The sequence below is a fragment of the Rhipicephalus microplus genome, chromosome 4 (genome assembly GCF_043290135.1).
Source record: "Rhipicephalus microplus isolate Deutch F79 chromosome 4, USDA_Rmic, whole genome shotgun sequence".
Lineage (NCBI taxonomy): Eukaryota > Metazoa > Arthropoda > Arachnida > Ixodida > Ixodidae > Rhipicephalus > Rhipicephalus microplus.
In genome coordinates this window covers 33,512,915-33,535,186 of record NC_134703.1, presented here as the reverse complement: position 1 = coordinate 33,535,186, position 22,272 = coordinate 33,512,915, and the positions used below count along the sequence as shown (strand labels likewise).

The 22,272-nt window shown below is 45.2% G+C and overlaps 1 protein-coding gene across 4 annotated transcripts; it reads left to right on the top strand.

The window, feature by feature from the left end:
* Window positions 1-364: 364 nt before the first annotated feature.
* LOC119171852 (oligoribonuclease, mitochondrial) lies at window positions 365-20,361 on the top strand. 4 transcript variants are annotated; one of them, XM_037422713.2, is made up of 6 exons: window positions 368-613; window positions 1,755-1,838; window positions 7,573-7,650; window positions 10,030-10,250; window positions 16,033-16,089; window positions 20,243-20,361. In XM_037422713.2, exons 1-6 carry the CDS (start codon window positions 470-472, stop codon window positions 20,355-20,357), a joined length of 699 nt encoding a protein of 232 aa, XP_037278610.2. In that variant the 5' UTR covers window positions 368-469; the 3' UTR covers window positions 20,358-20,361. The 4 variants fall into 4 exon arrangements, with proteins under 4 accessions (XP_075748618.1, XP_037278611.2, XP_037278610.2 ...); XM_075892504.1 differs by having other exon boundaries at window positions 547-686; XM_075892503.1 differs by lacking the exon at window positions 7,573-7,650 and having other exon boundaries at window positions 365-613.
* Window positions 20,362-22,272: the final 1,911 nt, after the last annotated feature.

The following is a 22,272-nucleotide window of genomic DNA, read 5'->3' as shown; positions in this document are numbered from 1 at the left end:
GCCTCGCTACGGGTCAGCCGAACGTGTGAGCCACAAAACTCGAATCAGCTACAGCAGCGCTGTATGCAAGAGGCGTCAGTTAGCAGACGATATGGTACAGCCATATCAATCCACCCACACATCCATCGTGTTTGGGAGCAGAGGAGGAGAAAACAGAAGAGGGCCGAGAACACGGAGTCGAGAACCAGCTTTTCGGCTCAAGTCGCAGGCATCTTTCTAGCAGAGGCGTTGTCAAAATTATAGATAAAATTTTGTAGTTTCTCACAAAAGTACCTAGAAAAAAATCTGGCACCACCATCTATGCAACTTTTGCCGTTTACATCTGTCCACGGTCTCAAAAATAAGCCAAAAAGATCCAAGTTCCAGTCAAGTTCAAGCCGTTTCGTTTTTCTAGCGCCGTGTGTCAAGTTTCGCTTGCTGCTGTTGCTGGTTCGGTTTACAGTTCACGTCTGATAAGCCGGCGACACTCATGATTATACGGCAGCTGCTTTCGCTTAATTTTCGAGGTATTAAGCGCGTTCTAACCTGCGTTAGATCAGCTGCCACAAGTATGGAGCATGGGAAAGGTGGCAGTACGCTTTGCAGCGACGGGCTTGTGTGGATCGACTTGGAGGTACCCCTTAACGGGCTTTTGCTGTTTCATCAACCGTTATAATGTGAAGTAAAATGGAAAGACGAATTGCTAGGTGAATATGCATCATCACTCAAAGTTTAGAGCGCAAAACGAGACATGTACAAAAACGGGGAATGACACCAACGCTTTAATAACAAAATGGAGTTAGCCAATTCTCGCTTGAGAACGAAATCTACGATGACTGTCTGGCTGTCTTCAGTATTTCAATGATTATGAAGGATTCCGGCACAACGAGTCTGTCTGTCACCGCAAGCTGCTAAGTTTGACTGCACAATATCACGGGGATCATTTGCTGCTCGGTGACACATCAGTGGTGTGACCTGCAGGACAAGTTGCATCCTAAACCCTGCCAACCCTTACTTCCTGCTTTCACGAATTCTTCTGCTCAGTGAGAAATGTCGCGCTTGAATGGGAAAAGTGGAGATGATATATATTTGGGGCTGGGTGAAATCAAACCAGCATCATGTGTGTTCAGAATATCTGACGAAAGACAGTTTTCGCACTTACCGATTCAATGCTCCTGCTCCAGCCTAGCAAGAGGATAACTCACATTCTATGGTCTAAAATGCTCAGTACAACCCGTGTCACACTTATTAGCCTACTTTTCAAACTAATAATAATAAATCAAAACTAGACTGTGTTAATAAGGAAGTGAGGTGCTCCAGTGTGGCTCAGTGGTTAACGCCTCGAGTTCACAGTTAATAAGGAAGTGAGCTTACTGTCAAGGCACCATTAGCATTAGAGCTTAGTTTATGCTGCAATTCTAGTTCGTGTGAACTTGCTTTGCTATGTGCTCGCTGCCAAAGAAAGCAATAATTTCCGGAGAGTTGCCACAAGTTCATAATAACATCTAGTTAATTGTGCACATGCCTGTGCATATTTATAACAAGATTAGCGTAGAATTCGTGGAAGCGTCGCTGGCTAATGTGGTGGCGCATTGTGTGGCTACATTAATTCAATGCAAATCGCAGGAAGCTCAAAATTTGTCTTGACATCATTCGTGCCTAAACTTTTTAGTGTTCCCATTCTTTCATGCTTGATCGGGTGACACAAATTATCGCATGTGATCGAAATTTTAAAATGTGTCACCTCTGACCTCTCTCTATGTGGGCATCTACAGCTGACTGGCCTAGACCTGGAAAAAGACCGCATCATGGAGGTGGCTTGTGTGGTGACGGACAAGGATCTCAATGCTATCTCAGGGGTCAGTGGCTCCACTCTTAATATGCATCCAAATACATAAACTCTGCTGTCACTGTGATATGAGTCCAAGCTGATTGTTTATGTGCAACATTCACGAGGTGCTCACCTTTCAGATCTCACTTTGTTCACTCTTTCCTCAACCTGCCTCTTGGTGCTGTTACCTGCAAGCATGTACAAAAGATCGCTTTGCATGCATATTATGATTTCATCTTCATGTTATACACCGTACAACACTCATGATAGCGTATAACTCACAAAGCACTTATTTTCTTAGAAGAATGAAGGATGGAAAATGCACACAGGGCTCACTTGTTTTGCAAAACTTAAACTAATAGAGCTAGCAGAAATTAAAGCAAAAATAGGGTGGGGGACAAAGTGTAGTTTATACTGTAGTGCAGTAATATTCACATAAATGGCAAGAAATCAAAGTGAAAGAAGAACAGCTTGTGACCGGTAGGTGCCAAACCTGTAAAATGTTGGAATGAAGATGCTGTGGTCTGTGTAGTGAAAAAAAAATTATTAAATTTGTGTGTATATATGTGTGTGCGTGTACTTAGCTTGTAAATACACAGAAAGAGGCTCCTGATTGAGGTAGTGGGACCTCTTCCTATGCTTAACTGCAGTTGAGCAAAGCCTTAATCTGTGTTTCTGGGTGTGGTTGATAAGTACGAGCACACAACGAGGCACACGGCAAACCATATTTATGTCTTAGGCCTTCCTCACTGCTTCCATGGCTTTATCAAATTCGTCTAAAAATAGAGCATGCTTTTCCAACTAGTCGAAGAAAGGGCAGTCCTGTAGCTTAATATAAATATGGCGAGTGAATTCTGCTGAAGCAAGCTAGACAGTGCCGCCTTGATGAGAGGTAAAAGTGACCAATAACCCATTTGCATCTTTTAAAGCTGTTTTTACAGCTGATATTAGGCACTTATATTTTTACTAAATATAACTGGCGTCGGCAATTAAATTCAGAAGCGTAAGGTAGCACAAAACTGCTGCAACAGGATGTAAAGGAGGGCTACAGTGCAAGCTTATAACAAATGTGCATAAAATATACAAAACGATACGTCCTTGTCTTTTACTAATGTAATCTCCAGTATGCCACAAGGTACAGTTCTAGGACCCCTTCTCTTTTTAATTTATGCCAGTGACTTCCCCGATAATATTTTATCTAACATTCACCTCTGTGCAGACGACTGTGTAATCTACCAACCCATTACTAATGTTTCAGATACTGTTACTCTCCCGCATGACCTACTAAAGTTCAATGAGTGATGTCGCAAATGGCTCATAGTTTTTAATGATTATAATATTAAGACTGCTATTGTTTCATTTCACAGATGACAAAGTTTTCCCAATGCTAACCATAATATTAATGGCTCCGTAGTTTCTTTCCTCAGCTCTGTTAAATATCTTGGCGTTAAAATCTCACGGAATCCAAACTGGTCTCTTCACGTAATAAGTAAAATAATGAACAATGCTAACAGAGTCGTTGGTTACTTTCATTGTAACTTACATCTTGCCCCTCCATCAGTCAAATTATTAGTCTACAAAGAACTAATTTGCCCAGAACTACAGTATGCGTCTGCATTGTGGGACTCATAAGTCTATCAAACTAGTAAACTGCACAGTTAGATTCATCTACTCAGATTACTCATAACACACCAGTGTTACCACCCTTAAAGGGGCTGTTCAACATTATGCAACCCCTCATGTTTCATTCGTGGGTTGTGTAGACTGAAGTACAGACAGACTAATGCAGCAGAAACAGCGGCATGCAGTCTCAAGTTATTCGACGTAGACAATTCAAAATATAAGAAAAAAATGCCGACCCTCAACCTGATTTTGGTGGGGTTACTTGACCACATTTCACTGGCCTGTGACGTCAGAGTGCTGCCCCAATGAATTAAGATGGAAGCGCCTAGGTAGGAGAAGCTTGCTCCCTATTGTTGCTTGTTTTTTCGAAGTAACGTTGACCTCGTTGCCACAGTAACCAATGTGGTGGCTGCTGCCTGACTTGCCAGAACATGAGCGGGCGCTACTGTGTCGAAGTGAGGTATCTTCTGCTGGTTTTCGCAATGTTTCGAGTTACTCCCTCTGCTTATTCTGAGAAAGAAACTTGTGGAACGACCAGGATAGTGAGGTACTGTTGACACTTTGCGCTTTGTTCAGTGAGCCGCCCGACGACACAACAATGGTGCACTGCACCTTTTCAATAGTGCACGTGTGGAAAGAGACAGCTCGCAAACTCCTAAAAGCAAGAAGAAGGAAGAAAGAGAGAGAGGGCTTTCATATGGACGATGATCCGACCCACGCAGGCCAAAAGTCCAGTGGCGGAATGGCAGCCAGCCTCTCTGTTGTGCTTTGTAGTCGCAGTGATATTTTTTCGTTGTGCCCACGTCTGTTCAGGGTTTGATGAAAAAGCACAGAGAAGAAAAGTGAAGCAGAATGGTAACCTCAGCTTTAATCCGACACCACGATCCCTTCTAACGTTACATTCATCTAATCATATGGCGGCAACCTTTCAGCATCGTTTCCGCCCACAAAGTTCTGGGGAGCGCCACTATGTGGTGATGCGGTCGACAGCGATGTGGTGACTTTGTTGCGTGATTAAAATACTAAATTCATTGATATCAGTGCTTAGACCTATGCTAAAATAATCTCTATCTACTGTTCTGTGCAAACCACAAATAAAAAATAGGTGTTTCAATAGTGTCGGAGGACTTCTTTAAATGTAAAGCAAGTCTACCTATACCTATGCCGTAAGGTTTCTAGACTGTCCTTGTATCACAAAATGTATCGTACGTTTCATTATAACTTCCCCACTTAACCAGCCCATTGTACTTCAGCCTGCACAAGTCTCCACGAGGCTGTCTGCCCCCCTCCTGCTTACACGTCAGCCCACCATCATTCCTTTTTTTGCTCAGGCAGTTAGGTACTGGAATGATCTTCCCTCAAGTGTCATTCATCATTTAAATGCTTATTAACTGAGAAATTCCATAGAATTATTGTTTTATTAACTCTGTTTTATTTGCCCACATTCTCATGTAAAGCTCTCTGTAGGGGGAATTTGTGGCACTTTAAATAAATCAAAAGTGTCAAGGCACAACAACAGCAGTACATTGGTTGCACCGTGCTTTCAGAATTGTTACACTAAAGTATGATTGTATGTTTTGACTTAATGCAATAGATGCCATAACAAGTTTTATTGACTTGGTGTTACTTGAGTCTAACATTTACAGCGGAACCTATTATGAGCTCACAATTGATTTTGGTTGTGCAGTTGTTCGCCTTCGCCGCTGGCATTTGTTGCGGCCATAGAGTTTTCTGAATATCCACTAGAGGGACTGTGACACTAGTGTCTATGGGAGTTGCAATGCATGGCTCTTCAGCCAGCATGGGAATGATGGGTAGTACACGAATTTGTCTAATCTTCGTACCTCTGGCTTTATCTGTGTTGGAAAGGCTTGGAGCTGTTTTCTCACAAAACGAAAAAATCGGCAAATGTTCAGCGGTTGCGCTTCACCACCTTGTTTTTTTAGGCTTATCATTTCAAATATGTCCACGAAGTTCAAAAGGGTTTGTTCTTTCCTTCGAAACAAAGCCGAAACGCAACAATAAATGAAGCCGTAAGTGCGATTTGCTGCCCGCAAGTATGAAGACTGGGCCAATCCGTGTACTACCCACCATTCCCATGGGGGCTGAACGATCGCAGCGCGAAAGTCCCCTCTAGGTCATTTTAGAAAACTCTATGGTTGCAGCTATTGCACAGAACGAGAGAAAAAAAAAAAGCAAGATTCAACGCAGGCACTCTGCATCGTAGTCGGGTATTCTGATACAGAGGTGCTTAAAAGTTCTTGCAAGAATGTGCTACACAGGAGACCACCATGGTGGATCAGTGGTTATGGTGCTCCGTTGTTGACCCAAAGGTGATGGGTTCGATCCTAGCCGTGCTGGTCTCATCTCGATGGAGCCAATATGCTAGAGGCTCGTGTACTGCGCGATGTCGGTGCATGTTAAAGGACACCTTATGGTTGAATTTCTGGAGCCCTCCACCACGACATCTTTCTTGATCATGTCATGGTTTTGGGATATGAAACCTCAGATATTATTGTTATTATTATTATTATTATTATTATCACCCTACACATATGTCATGCCACGCAGGAAATAGATATAACACCAGGCGTCGCACAATTTCAGTTAAATAATTAATGGGTGTTTTAACTTTTTCCAGTGCGGTGGTCACCCCAGGTAATCACATTTTCTTCACTTTTTTCTCTTGAATTACGCGAGCCCTGGCTGTCCAATATTATGTGGTGCCTATTTTAAAGCACTTGGCAATCTAACAGAGATGACGGTACTTCATTTAGGCTTCAACGTAACATGTTAAGTTTGCTTTTTTCCGGCTGCCATCGTCCTTGAGGTGCATTAGACCTGGGATATTACTATAGATATATACGTATGGGCTGTTTCTATGCTGATAGTGGAGGAAAGCATGTTGTATGGGTAGCTAACACTAAGGACTTCAGAAATGAAGAGGTGTACTTTTGTTATAAGTGATTAGTAGAACCTTACAGCATTGACCACTTCGTATCTTTTAAACTAAAATTGGTAATTTTTCATTTCTTGCGAGAAAATCATTTTCTGCAAAATATTTTCCATTTCTTCAATAAAATTTTGTTTCTCACCAAAAATGGAGTTCTGTGCATGAAACAGTTAAAGCTTCTCCCTCATTACAAACGCCTTAGCCATAACTCATCATCATGGCCATGGCATCAAGAAAGCTACATAGGTGTGCACGTTGCCTTACAGGTGTGTTGTGCATATCTTGCTTCTGTGCAAAATGATAAATATGGCATAACCGGTACTTGTATACTTTGTAACATGTGAATGATTATGGTGTAGTGGGCATCTCGCAGCTGCACTCACAGTAGTCATTTCAACAAAGTGTACGTTGGACTCATCCAAAGTGGTTCCTCCAGCTTATGCCGTGACTGGGCTTTATGTTTCGTGCAGACCTGACTTTTTTTTGTGACAAAGTATGCAGTCACATATGAATTTCGTTGCAGATGGTCTGAATTTCACTTATGATGTCTCCGAGAAACACTGACTGTGACAAAGGAGCATAGTTTTTGAGGTATTACATGCTGTGACTGGGCTGTATGTTTCGTGCAGACCTGACTTTTTTTTTTTGTCACAAAGTATGCAGCGTTGTATGAATTCTGATGTAGATGGTCTGAATTTCACTTATGATGTCTCCAAGGAACACTGACTGTGACGAAGGAGCATAGTTTTTGAGGTATTACATTTTGAGGTATTACAGTTTGAGGTATCACAAAGTAATTACCACAAGCTTAAATTTTTGTTTTGCTTTCATGTACTTAGAAAGCTAGATTTTCTGCAGAATGTAACACCAGTAGGCTGCATTGAAGTATAGAGTTTGTTAATGTGTTCCTTTGGCTGCTATAAACTTGTTGGACCTTAGAAAACCACCAGGCATCCAAAAGGCTTTTGCAGTTAGCCATAAAATATGGTTGCTTAGCACGAAACAGTTGGAGGCCACAGGCGAATGAAGCATTAAAGCATTTCACGTTCCTCTTGCTCCTGTTATTTTTGTGCCAAGCGGTCATCATTCTCTCTAAATGCAAATAGGTATGCTAAGGATGTATTGCCATCCAATTTGTACATTCACCTTTTGGCGATACTACGTCCACTGGTTTTGATGCACGCAGGGTCTCAACTTGGTGTTGCACCAGCCAGATGACATTCTCACGAAGATGGGGGACTGGTGCAAGGAACATCATGGAAAGGTTCGTGCATGTCCACTCTATTGGTGTTATTCGCTCAGTTGGCCATAAAGAGTCACAGTTTTATCACAAGGGCAAAGCAGCGAATGCAGCACCAACAAATTAGTATGATACATGAAGTGAGTCTAGCAGCCAAATTTATTCAGACCAAGCCTAACGAAACCCTAAAAAGTGCTGGCTCAAGGGAGTGCAACCACTACCACAAGTTAAGTGGTTTTCACGCTATCACATCAGTACAAAGTAAGCTGTCAGAGCATGGCATGTACAAACCTAAAAGCTATCTGCTGATGCTAGTCAAGACTGTATGCGCAACCACGCCTATTGGATCAAAGTTAACAGTTTCTGCTTGAGCAACGCCTCTATTCCACCAGCCACCCTTCATGCTCTCTTGTGCTATGGAGCCGCCCAAAATTCATTTGCCTTAGAAAAAAGGTGGACGTAGCTAGAACCGGGGTCCATACTATAAGGTGGATGATAGAAAATTCTCCATTTGAATCTGTCCAACTATTGTAAAAGCAATGAAGCAGCTGAAGAGCATTTCTTTTGGAGTTAATCGGTGAAGCTCAACTTCAAGTGAGCAATAATTAAGGCTGTTTTTTGGTGTTTCTCTTAATTGACAAACACACAAAAAAACAACCTCATCCTATCTTGTTCATGTTTTATGTTTAATTTGCCCACCTCACCTTAGGGTTGTGAAGTATTTCAATTTTTTTAGAAAGCTCTCCATACCTGTTGTTTTTAATGGCTCGCTGTAGCCTTTTTAGACTTTCAAAATAACAACTTGCATTGATATTAGTGTCTATAGTATGAGGTCCACCAAAAGAATGTCTGTATGATCTTAAAAGGCAGCTGCTTTGACCTTAGGATATATTTTTTTCTAAATTACCCTTAAACTTTTTCAGGCAATTAAAAGAGCCGTGGAGAGTTTTGCATTCGTTTTACAAAGGCTGAAGCTTAAACTGCATATCGATCTTCTTTTGTTTTTCATAACAGTGTAATTGTAGCCCGAAAAAAACATGGACAAGAAAGAGTACATCACAAGCACTTGTAGTGTACTCTTTCTTTTTCGTGTCTTTTTTGCGCTACATTTACGCTGTTATGGATCAGTACCAACTCGCTCGCCTCTCCATTTTGTTTCACTTTTTTTTGTAAGTCTTTTGCAATTGTTAAAATAGTATGTGCCCTCTTTGTTTACAATTTCTGTGTGAAATGCAATTCATAGTTCTTTGCATTGTAATTTGTTTGTTGATGTCATAGCTAGCTATTAAACAGAAACGCAGCTCCTAGCCCACCGTCGTAGGGCGGCTTCTATAGTTGCACTTAAATATGCAAGTGACCGACATCAAGGAACGTGAAGCTACAACTTGTAGTGCTGCATTTCACAGAAGAAAGTGAATGTGTAAAACTGAGCTCATTTTTAGATCTCGGTGGTTGTTACTGCAGTTACATCTTTTACATGAGTGATGTGCTTCACAAAGATATAGTACATAGAGATTGAGACAGTGAGTTCTACCAGTGATTGATGGTCCTTTGCAAAACCACTATGTTTTTAGTGTTTTCAGAATTTCGAATGTGTGCAAGGGGGATTGAATGAAATAGGAACAATGTGGCATCTATATTATCGGCTGTTTTGCATTAGTTTTCAAGTGGCCCTATCCTGGATGACAATAAAAATGTCACTAGTATCACCCATGATATAATCAAGATTCGTTCTGGCATCTTTTTATTGCCACCAAAATCAGAGCGTGCCACGCGGTTCGAGTTTCTCTCCATGCCTTCGTACATTGCGGATTTCCTTGCCAGCTGCACTAATATTTTTACATTGTACGAACACTTACAATGCAGTCCACTTATAACGATACCACATATAACAATATATCGGTTATAACGGTGGGTGAACAGCTCTTCTCTGGCCTTGTCGATTACCACGCCAAGTGCACTGGTACTGATCGACGAGCTAGTAGACTTCATGCGTGCCCGAGGAATGCCGCCAGAGTATTCACAACAGCTTGAAGGTATGCGAACCGCGCTTGTTAAGCTGAAGCTTCCACGGAAGCAACTGTGGGTATCAGACTTCTTCATCGTGCCGAAGTCATAAATGCTCTTTGGAGTATAAAATAAGGTTATTTTTTTTTTTGGAAGCCTTTAATCTACATCATCTGTTCATTAGTGGAAAAAGCGAATTCAAGCACGGAGCTGCGAAAGGTATGCGTCTGGCGATGATTTTTTATGGCAGTCTTGATATAACGATCATCGGTTACAACGATCGTGTTTTGAGGTTTCCTCGACATCGTTATAAGTGGACTTCACTGTGTACTTTAGCAGGCATTTTAAGCCATCCTATTTCCCTTCAATAATTGATACATTGTGTTGTACACACAGTCGGGACTGACCGAGGCCTGCCGTAAGAGTCATCTGACACTCAAAGAGGCGGAAGACCAGCTTTGCAGTTATGTCGGGGGTCTGGTGACACCTGGCCAGTGTCCACTTGCTGGCAGCACAGTTTACATGGACCGTCGCTTTTTGCAGCGAGACATGCCCCGTCTTGACAGCTTGCTCCACTACCGCATTGTGGATGTCAGCACCGTCAAGGAGCTTGCAAGGTAATGTAATGGATTGTACTTGTTACCAAATTTTGCTTCATATAGTCAGCACGTTGCAGATGCTTGGTAATTCCAACTGTGCACCGTGAAAGCTGTCGAGATTTGATGGCTTCGTGTGATTAACTTTTTTTTTGTAGTTATCAATACCCTCGTCAGGCAACTGACATGTGTCATGTATATATATATATATATATATATATATATATATATATATATATATATATATATATATATATATATATATATATATATATATATATATATATATATATATATATATGAAATAGATGATCAGAGTTTCTTCCGGCTACCGTAATAAATGTTATAAACTTCGAGAATAGTGCAGTATAGGAAACAAAACAATAAAATATTTATTTAATCCTAACAGTTTCGACTGGTGGACCAGCCTTCTTCGGAGGATGTAAGTGAAATGATACAAGTTCCTGTAGCAGAGGGTCACCCTCACAGTTTAAAGACCCTCCAAAAAAAAAAAAAAAAGACAAGCGGGCGAACGAGGTAGCAACAGACAACAAGAAGCAGAAGAAGGAGAGAAACTAAAAAGGAGCGACGGAGAGCCGCCGGAAACGAGCGGGTAATTCTGGCATTGTTACTGGGTATAGGTAAGACGCGCCGCCAGCGGAGGCGACCAAGAAAAACGGAAAAATGTGGAACATGTTGCCGCTTACTCGCATCCCACACATGGATCGAGTTTAAGTTCACGTGGTTCGGCGGCTGGCCCGCGGCATCGGGCCACACACACACACACACACACACACAAGAAGCATACGACCCGCTCCAGCTTTCGGAATATAATATATAATATATATATATATATATATATATATTGTGACGAGGTTTATTAGTCGATAACGACAACGGCAAGACAGCGTGAAGAACCGTCCAGCAGAGATCAGCATAGCGAGCCGAAGCACGAGCCGAGAGAACCGGGCGTTGGCGATGCTGCTCGCCGCGGGCACATCTTCTTCTTCACAATCGCCCTCGCTGAAAAAGGAGCCATCCTGGCGACTTAAGAGGTTTCAGGCAGAGGCTCATGGTATGGTTTCAGTCGGGAAACATGGACGATGTCACGTGCGCGCCGACGCATGTCGTCCGATCTGGAAACTGGCTCAATTAGGAAATTAACCGGAGAGGTTTTCTCCAAAACGATGTAAGGCCCCTCGTACCGGGGGACAAGTTTCGAGGAGAGTCCCAGTGTTTGGTGTGGAATGGCGAGCCACACAAGAGACCCTGGGGCATAGCTGGGATCTGAAAGGGTGGTGCTACGGTGTTCTTTCTGGCGTTGCTGCTCTTTTGAGGTGAACGCACGGGCGAGCTGGCGGCACTCTTCGACTTGTCGAGAAGCATCGGAGACAGGTGGGCACTCGGAAGCATCAGGACGGTAGGGTAGTAGGGTGTCGATTGTATGGGAAGGCTCGCGTCCATAAAGAAGAAAGAAAGGTGAGAATCTCGTGGTGGTTTGAACTGCGGTGTTATATGCGAATGTGACGTATGGGAAAACACGGTCCCAGTTGCTATGATCAGATGCCACGTACATTGAGAGCATATCACCCAGCGTGCGGTTGAACCGTTCCGTTAGCCCGTTAGTCTGCGGGTGGTATGCTGTCGTTTTCCGATGAATGACGTGGCATTCCGAAAGCAGAGTTTCAACGACCTCGGAGAGGAAAGCGCGGCCTCTGTCACTAAGGAGCTCTCGAGGTGGACCATGTCGAAGGATAAAGCGACGTAAATTGAAAGAGGCGACATCCTGAGCTGTAGCGCTCAGCAAAGCGGCTGTTTCGGCGTAGCGTGTCAGGTGGTCAACTGCCACTATAATCCACCGATTACCATTTGATGTCAATGGAAGGGGGCCGTAGAGGTCAACGCCGACGCAATCAAATGGCTTGGCAGGGTATGGAAGTGGCTGCAATGCGCCAGTCGCGCGTGGCGCTGTTGATTTGCGTCGCTGGCAGTCAGGACAGCACTGCAGGAATTTGCGTACAAAATTGTACATGCCGCGCCAGTAATAGCGATGGCGAAGGCATATAAGTATGGCCAGAATTTTCCAAGCGCCCACACCAGAGCCAAACACTCTTTTTCTGTCACGCTGTAATTAGTTTCGACTTTCGTCAGAGTGCAGCTAGCGTAGGCTACAACGTATTCTGAATAGCCGGGCTTTCGTTGAGCGAGGACAGCGCCTAGCCCGACGTCGCTGGCGTCAGTGTGCACTTCGGTAGGAGCCATCGGGTCGAAAAGGTGAAGAATAGGTGGGGAGGTGAGCAGACGGCGTAGAGTAGTGAAGGCAACGTCACATGCAGGGGACCAGGAGGAGAGGTTCAAGTCACTGCGAAGAAGCTGGGTTAATGGTGACATGATAGATGCAAAATTGCGAACAAAGCGTCAGAAATACGAGCATAGGCCTACAAAACTGCGAAGTTCTTTCATGGTCGTCGGCTTGGGAAATTCTGCGACTGCTCGAAGTTTTGCTGGGTCAGGTAATACGCCGTGTTTGGACACAATGTGGCCTAGTATGACGAACTCGCGTGCAGCGAAGCGGCATTTTTTCAGGTTAAGCTGCAGGCCAGCGTTGCTCAGAAAAGTCAAAACGTGCCTAAGGCGAAGGAGATGCGTAGGAAAATCATGGGAGAAAACCACGACATCGTCGAGGTAACAGAGGCACATATTCCACTTGAGGCCACGTAGCATATTATCCATAAGACGTTCAAACGTGGCAGGCGCGTTACAAAGCCCAAAGGACATGACGTTAAACTCGTATAGTCCGTCTGGTGTAATAAATGCCGTTTTTTGGCGATCGGCTTCAGCCATTGGGACTTGCTAGTAGCCAGACCGCAAATCTAGCGACGAGAAAAATTCCGCTCCGTGAAGGGTGTCGATGGCGCCATCAATGCGCGGCAAAGGATAGACGTCCATGCGGGTTATCTTATCCAAACGACGATAGTCCACGCAAAATCGGATGGATCCGTCTTTCTTACGCACGGGGACGACAGGAGACGCCCAGGGGCTGTGAGATGGTCGAATGACTTCTCTACGAAGCATATCTTCGACTTGATCGTTGATGACGCGGCGCTCTTCAGCGGAGACACGGTATGGTCTTTGACGCAGTGGCTGATGTAGGCCGGTGTCAACATGATGTTTGACTTGTGACGTGCGGCCCAGTTGAGGCTGCGACACATCGAAAGAACTCCTGAACTCTTGCAGAAGATCCAGCAGGTCGGCATGTTCGGTGGGAGTGAGAGTGTTGACGATGGCGCTGGAAAACGTATCATTGGACGACTCCCCGAGTTCCGACAGTGCTTTTGGGTGGTCGCAGTAGTCATCCGGGACATCATTCAGAGCCGAAGGGTCGAGATCCTGCACGGGGCCGAGACATTCCTCCGCAAGCAAAGTGACAGGTGTGGAAAGCGGATTGCTTACGAACATATTGCTTCTTCCGGCGGCAAGGTCAATTGTTGCGAAAGGCAGCGGCAGAGCTTGACGACTCTTGAAGATATCGGAAGGCATAAAAAGGCATGTAGCGTCAGTGTAGGCGTTGCATGAAACGGGAACAAGGACGAAATTTCCAAGTGGAATATCAGTATCTTCATGAACGAGCAACTTCGCCGGCTGATGAAGAGCGTCAAGCAATGAGACATCACACAAGGGTGAAAACTCAACTTCGGCACGAGCGCAGTCGATGACGACATTATGGCGGGATAGGAAGTTCCACCCGAGGATGACGTCATGCGAACAGACAGCGAGAACAATAAAATCCACGATGTAAAGATTGCCTTCGATGGACACTCTTGCAGTGCAGGCTGCAGAGGCGTTACTTGCTCTGCGCTTGTGGTGTGGAGCGACAGTCTCGAAAGCGGCGTCGTGACTTTGCGCAATAAACGGCAGAGATTAGCGGCAATAACAGAAACAGCTGCGCCGGTGTCCACAAGGGCGAAAGTACAATAACCTTCAACAGTTACTGCGACCACGTTAGCAGGAGAGGGGCGAGGACTTAGACAGTTTGAAAACGGCGCAGTTCTTGCCTCTTGAACTGCGGTGCATAGTTTTCCTGTTCAGAGGGTCCGGGCCGGCGACGCATAGGGGAGGGCGATCGCCGACGAGGAGACGGTGCGCGCTGCGGCTGAAAGTCAAGGTGGTCAGAAGGGGTATAGCGAGGTGACGAGACCGGCCCGTATTGGTCGAAGGATTGGCTGCCGGGTTGCGACGACCGGGCATAGTTGCCGAACGTCTGAGGTCGACGGCGGCAGTAGCGGGCAACGTGTCCGGGAGTGAAGCAGGCGTAGCAAATTGGTCGGTTATCGGGCGTCCTCCATGGATTGGCGACTGGTGGTGTAGTATAAGCAGCCAGCTGTGCGCGCTGTGAGCGCGTGGTGTAGGGCAGTTGCGGAAGCCTACGCACAGCGTCTGCATATGTGAGCTGGGCGGCTACGGGCTGCATCTCTTGCGAACAGGCGACAGGAGGAGCCACAGGCTGCGCTGCATACGTTAGGGGTGCGGCCACAGGTTGAATCGCTGGCGGATAGGCGACAGGGGCACCTACCGGCTGTGCGACACGCGGGCAGTGGACACGGCTAGATAGAGGCGGCTCGTAGTGCGCAAGGGGAACAGCTTGTGCAACCTCTTCCGATATAGCAGTGCGAAGCGAGGCGGTTAGACGGGTGGTGGTCTCGTGAGCAAAATGCACTAAAGTTCCTCACGGACGAAGGCTCGGACTTGCTGAAGCAATGGTGAATTGTCAGGCATGGTGTCGAAACTGGACAGCGACTCACCACCACGCTGAGGTTGTCGAGTCAGAGAGCGTTGCTTCTTTAACTCGTCGTAGCTCTGACACAAGCTGACGACTTCAGAAACTGTGCTCGGATTTCTAGCCAAGAGCATTTGAAATGCGCCATCGTCGATGCCCTTCAGGATGTGTTTGACCTTGTCCGACTCGGGCATGGTGTCATTCGCGCGTCGACAAAAGTCGACGACATCCTCAATATAGCTGGTGAAATTTTCGCCAGTCTGCTGAGAGCGGACGCGTAAGCGCTGTTCTGCCCGCTGCTTGCGGACAGCCGGCCGACCAAACACTTCAGCACATGACGTCTTGAAGACGCTCCATGTGGAGATGTTGTGTTTGTGGTTGTTAAACCACAATTCTGCGATGCCGGTGAGATAAAATATGACATGGCCGAGCTTGTCGGCTTCATCCCACTTATTATTGGCGCTCACCAGCTCGTAGTGCTCAAGCCAGTCTTCCACGTCGGTCCCATCCACACCGCTGAAGACCTTCGGGTCCCGTAGCCTAGGATGACCAGGGCAGTTGAACTGGGGCGACGATGCCGATGGGTTGGCGTTGTCAGTCATGAGGGGCGGTAGCGTGCGGCTTCGCAGTTCCAGGGTGTAGCGACGGGGATAAACAGCACTCTCCACCAAATGTGACGAGGTTTATTAGTCGATAACGACAACGGCAAGACAGCGTGAAGAACTGTCCAGCAGAGCTCAGCACAGCAGTGAGCCGAAGCACGAGCCGAGAGAGCCGGGCGTTTGCGATGCTGCTCGCCGCGGGCACATCTTCTTCCTCACAATCTATATATATATATATGCATGCCTTAGGCGAATCCCACAATTTGTAAGCAGGCTACATGACCGGTGATTTTTTACATAGCTCCCATGAGCTGACTTCGTATTTATCATATTAAAGCCTTTGCAGCACCAAAGTGGGAATGAGCACATCTTTCCCTCTTCTTAGAGGTGATTGAAATTATGTGATTGCTTGTCTTCATTTCAGGCGATGGTTCAGGGAGGAGTATTACCAGGCTCTGAGGCTGAAGACAGCATCCCACAGGTACAGAGTTGATGCGAGGTTCAGAATGTTATGCATAGGGCATAGGCACACTCAGACAAGAAAGAAATGGAAGAACCAAGAGCACGAAGCCAGACCACATGTAGACTGCCGTCATTGTCATTCGGTTTGCCTTCCTTTCATAGTGCCTTATAACTCCTAGTTTGCTACACTAATGTCGAATTCCATTGGAAGAACAGGAGCACTCAAAAGCATGCTGAAAGTGCTCTCTTCAGAGCTGGCGTGATTCAATGGTTGAACAGCAACAGGAGCACTGTCTCCGAGTAACGTAGAGAGAGCACTTTTTCTGCATTGAGAGCAGCCAGGAGAAGTTTGTGGTGTTCTCGCCTGAAAAGCGGAGTGAGCACAGTCAACGAGAGTCATTTGACTAAATTTTTCTTGTCGGTAAGCACGGTGGCAACAACAGCAACCATGTTTAGCTTGATACCACTGTCATTTGCCGTATCGATATGTCAATATTCTAGCGACCCTAGTATTGGTGCCGTTTGTACGAGTGGGGACGATGATGGCTAGCAAGAGTACGCAGCTACATTTGCTTGATGCGTTGTTGCACAAATGTACTACATAACTGCGAATTAGGATAATTGTGAATATGCGATAGACAGACATTAAGCATACTTTGCTGCTGTCCTGTAGAGAATGCCGGCATTTCGAATATTTTGATCACGTGGCATATTTCCTCCCACTCGTCACCCTCTCACCTGCTCTTCGAAAGGGTGCTGCATTCCAGCGGCAGGTAGAGTGGCCCTGCTCTCAGTGCCCTGCTCCACCACTCCCACCTTCTGCTTCTGTTCTCTCAATGGAATTCACCATACTTTTAACTTTCCAACCAGCTACTATTATGAAGTATCATAAGGGCATGTGGCATGTTTTTTAATAGAGTGAATGAACTTTCTTAGTTGACCTCTTGTCATCAGAGCATGATACAAGTATTATTCTTATTCAGTAGAATCTGACTGATATGTTCTCAAGAAAAAACGCCAGGCCTGCGCAGTATAGGTGCAGCACAGTCACAGCGAAAGCTGGAAGAGCGGCCTTTCAGAGCTTTTTCAAAACACTCATTGGGTAACTACCGCAAGCACACTTGCTTGGTGCCCACTAGGGCTATAATAATAAACTTTTGGGCAGAAGGCTGGCATTCGCTATGCTATTTTTTGTCATTCTTCCGAGAAGCATAGTATCCGCTAAACACTTGCTAGAAATTTTGTGCAAATTGCCATGCAGTGGCTGACGACGATGAGGAATTATGGCTGAAGTGGGTATGCGCCACAGTTAATAGGGGAACAAGAACAAGCTATTGTGATGATTTGGAGCATCGACGGCCCACTCGTTACGCTATGCGCATTGTGCGATGACTGGTTGTTCTTTCGCTGTTGTAAAATGCTTTATAAGTTGTATTAACACGATTGCTTTCCAGGCATCAAGCCTGCCTAAGACAAGTTTCACAACAAGTCACAAGCACAGGTGTAGCTCAGTGGTAGAATACTGAGCTGGTACCCAGTGGACCCGGGTTCGAGCCCCACTGTGCCATTGGTGCTAGGTTATGCCTGCCTAAGGCAAGTTTAACAACAAGTTACAAAACTCAATGGTGGAATATTGGGCTGGCATCAGCGGACCCGGACTCAAGCCCCACTATGTCATTGGTGCAAGGGTTTTCCCTAATTTTGCGCAATGAGGTTACGGACACCGGCGGCGGACAACAACAACTGCGCGTGACCCGAAAAGTAATCTCATAGCAGCTTTAGCTGTAAAAAGAAAGAAGAACATTGAGAGAAAACGTGCTACCTTAAAAGCCTCCCTGCGGCACACCTCAGCAAGTCAAAATTACTGGCAAATAGGGCGGGGGTTGGAGGTGGTGCCTTTCCGGACAGGCGCCAAGATTCAAAATGGTGGCAGCGTCTTTCCGACAGAAGGAGATGAAGGTGGACTTTCTCAATACTCTGGTTCTCATCTGTGGTGTAGTGCATTACAACAACAAACACGGAGGCAACACAGTCAGACTGTGGGAAGAATCACATGGAAGCATCTTTGATGACGAGCCCACTCTAAAGCAACTGCTCTGGGCAACAGACACAGATCTTAAAGGCCTTACTTTTGCGAACTGCATGTGTCGTAGGTACTATCTTATGATTGCAAATGCGCATCTCAAAGGCCTTGCTCTGTTGCTCATGGCCAACTGAAAGTGGTGATGGTTGTCGTGGGCCAAGTTTGCGGTGGGATCACTGTGCAAGAAAAATAGAGAAGAAATGGTACCTCGGACCTCCTTATTTCAGGTAGCCGTGGGCCTTTGTAATCTCTCGCGCTCATTGAACCAGGCACCTTTCTTCAGGTCTGGGACCGATAACTTGGCCTCCCACTGCTGTTTTGTTTGCATAGTGGTGCTAGTGTTTTGCACACTTCCCCTACCATATGGCATAGAGCGCCTGGGACATCACAGTACTATAGCACTTGTACCGTGCGGGAAAAAAAAGTTTTTTTTGAGCCCCGATGTTGGGGATCCACTCTGGGCTGTCCAGGGGGTCCACGATGCAGCGATTGGGCTTGACCTGACTGTCCCAAAGTGGGAGTGTTGAGTCGTGCACCTCAGGACTTCAAATAATGTTTCTCATCCATTCATTTGATAAGTTTTTATTGTGGGCACTTCGAGAAAGGGTTGCTAGGCAGGATCGGATTGTCTTCATGCAGGGCAATGTTTAATGATCGCGGGGCATGATCAAGGTTCAGCAAGGGGGAATTATCAGAGACGGCCAATGCTATGCGCACAGTCATTCATTTCATAACGGCACGGTTGTAGTTTGGACCGAGAACCGAAGTAGGCTAGCAGTTCAGAAGGCGATGCTCACGAGTCTCGATTATGCTATCACGATCTGCTCTTGAAGGTGAAGCTCAATTAAGCGTGCTCAAATTTATTTAATTGGTGCACGGTGTGACGAGGAGCAGTCGCTGAAGTGAAGCAGCATACTTTCCAGCTGTAGGAGAAAGGGTGCTACTCAATGCTCTGATTGCATTCAGAGCAGTGGAGAGGGAGAGTATTTGGCTTATCCATGCCACGTGGGAACCCTACTCCAATGTGAGTAGATAGTCCTCATAAAGGTCAGGTAATAAGGACGCGCAAAATAACATTTGTGTATGCCGAGTAGTATATTGTTGCACGTATTCACGAAGAAAACGAGAACCAGTAAACGTGCTGGCTGCCCCAAGTGGCAGCTAGAACGAAGACGACGACGCTGCGAGAATCAACTTGTTGGCCGCTCCCGCACTGACCTTGCGACCTAATAAACGGCCCCTTCAGTCGTAAAAGTCTCTGTTTCCTTTGCGCATACAATATGTACATCTGTGGATGATGCTTCTGTTAAACAGGCTAAATACACAGAAGCTCGCTACTAGTGCATAGCATCTTGCTGCATCAATAGTAGTTGGTATGTGAATTCATTTTAAGTACAGCGGGATAGATCCCTCTAAGTACATTCTTGTGCACCTTAGCTGAGTTCCCCAGCGTAGGGTAGCAAACTGAGCATGTGTTTGGCTTACCTCCCTTCCTTCTCTTTTGTTGTTCTTGTCCTTCCTTCCATCCTTAGCTGAGTTGTTTTTTCGTGCCCTACTCAACATGAACCACCGACTTGGCAGTTAAGGTATAGTGCTGCCGAGCATGCCTGGGTTCGCTTCTGAACACTGCAGCCTTTTTCTTATTGTAGCAAGAATGCCAGCGTGCTGCGCTTTGTGTGACTTGTTGCTAACTCCGCGGTGTATCTACTATATCCAAAATTGCTTTGTGACATTAGACACCATCAAGCACTAGTGGCTGTGTACCGCACAGTTACAGAACGCCATTCCACCTTCGAGGATGTTGACTGTAATGCTGAACGCTGATAGATGAAAGCAACTATGTTTATACACCTTAGCAGTACATTGATTATAAGTCTGGACCCCTCTGCTTGTTGCTTGTGAAATACACCACATGATAAAACTGGCACGGTTTTCAGGGGCAGCATAGGGGCCTCTGTTCTTCTGTAGAGTAAGTGGTGTCTGAGTTGTTCTTTATAACGGTGTTTTAAATTTTGTGACATGCATGATTCGCATGCAGAGAGCAAGGTTTCTGTTCAGTAACATATTCCTCTCATCTTTTGCATTTCAGGGCCATGCCAGACATTCTAGAGAGCATAAAAGAGCTGAAGTTTTACCGGAACAAGATATTCATTGCAAAAGAGTCCAGCAGTCCAAGCAAAGTAGAAGTAAATATGTCTATTTAACAAACTTTGCCGCCTGTGGCAGTGTATAAGCGTTATATTTTTGAAAAGTTACTGTGGTACTCACACTTTCATATCATACACTGCATCATCACCATCATCATCATCAGCCTGACTGAACTCACGGCATGGCAAAGCCATCTTCCATTTTAATGTTATAGCGTCAAAGAGCTCGTTTCGCAGAAATTTTGGCATGGGCGTCGCTGGTTTTGAGTGAAATTCATCATCTCTGCATGACCGAAAAATTAAGAAAGATGCAAATAAAATTCCAGGTCTGACTGGGAACCCAACCAGAGTCTCTTGCGCGGCAAGTGAGTCTTCTACCACACAGCCACGCCTCTGCTTTTGAATACAGTGAAAATGACTTCCTCTGCTTGGAAATACAGTGAAAGTAACCTTCATGCTGTACAAATACATGCGTCCTGTGTACATGTTTCTCAATATACCATGAAATACTGTGGTAATAATGCCTACGACAAGCATACGTTGCCATCGAGCGTCAGAACATGGAATTATCACGACTTCATAGTTTAGAGGCAGTCACCCACTACAAAACGCACACACGCTACCGCACCTTTAAGGCCACGTAAGTGTGCATAGCAAGTTTGAAAAGATTTTATACTCTAAGTGTTTAAAGTACGCACTAAAAACAGAATATTGCTATCGCAATAATTTGTTCCTAAAGGTTCCCCAATTTTTTTTTCACCAATAAATTGGTTCCTGTAGTTGCTGATACCAAAATATCTGTCTAGACTTCCTAATTGCATTCGCCCACCTGACTTTCGGCCTCCCCCTTATGCAATTGCCTTCTCTTGGAATTCAGTCTGTTACTCTTAATGACCAGCATGCCTTCTTACTACAAGCTGTGCTCATGCCCATTTCTTCTTGATTTCATGTGAGATGTCCTTAGAACCCGTTTGCTCCCTGATCCTCTGCTCTCTTCTTGTGCCTTGATGTTACTTCTATCATTTTCCTTTTTGTGGCTCGCTGTGTCATCCTCAGTTTACGTTTAACCCTGTTCATAGGTTTCCAGGTTTTTGCTCCATATGTAATTACCAGCCATACACCATACTTAATTCAAAAAATTTTTGCTTTCCTTATGGAGTACTATGGTAGCTTTAAAGCTGCTGTAGCTTTCTACCGGTATTTTTATATACGGTTCGTCGACGTCTTGATTCCATAGTGCCTGTATGATTGCTGAGTTTTCTACCGAATATGCTTTCTCGTAGTCTATGAAGGTTCTGTACAGAGGATGGCTGCTATTTCTATATCACCTGATTGTGTGAATATGTTCATTAGGCATAATGCTTTCCAAGAATAGTCATTAGTGTCACATTCCACTTGCTTCGCTAGTTGGTGCATTCATGAACTGTGAGGTGCGAAAATACTCATCACTAACTGGGGTCCATGGATAAACCACTTTTTATTGTGTGTTAGTTCATTCCATGCGGTGCACATTATGGTGTGGCCGAAAAGTGACGGTTGGGCAGAAAAGGTCATTTCACAAGTGTCTCACTAACTTATAGAAAGCCTCAAGAATTTTATCGAGTCTATTTGAGCACTTGAGTGTATAGGTAAAAAAACATTCATTGCAGACATATGATTTGGTATGCACGACCAGATATGAGCAACTTAATGGCCTCTAACTGCCATCCTTAGCAGTGTAAATTGATATTTTGATGTGATTGCAGGGCCTGCATGCAATCATTTGGAGCCATGCCGATGGTAGTTTACTAAAACCTCTATAGTTGCTCAGACCATACTATATCAGGTATTCTGACTGCAGGCACTAAACACCACATCTTGAAGACAGTAGCACTACCGTGTCATGGTGGGTAACATTGGTCAAACAGCTGGAGAGGCACTCACAGGTGACGCGGTGAGGAAAATAGCAATGGCAGACTAGCTCCTTACTCAA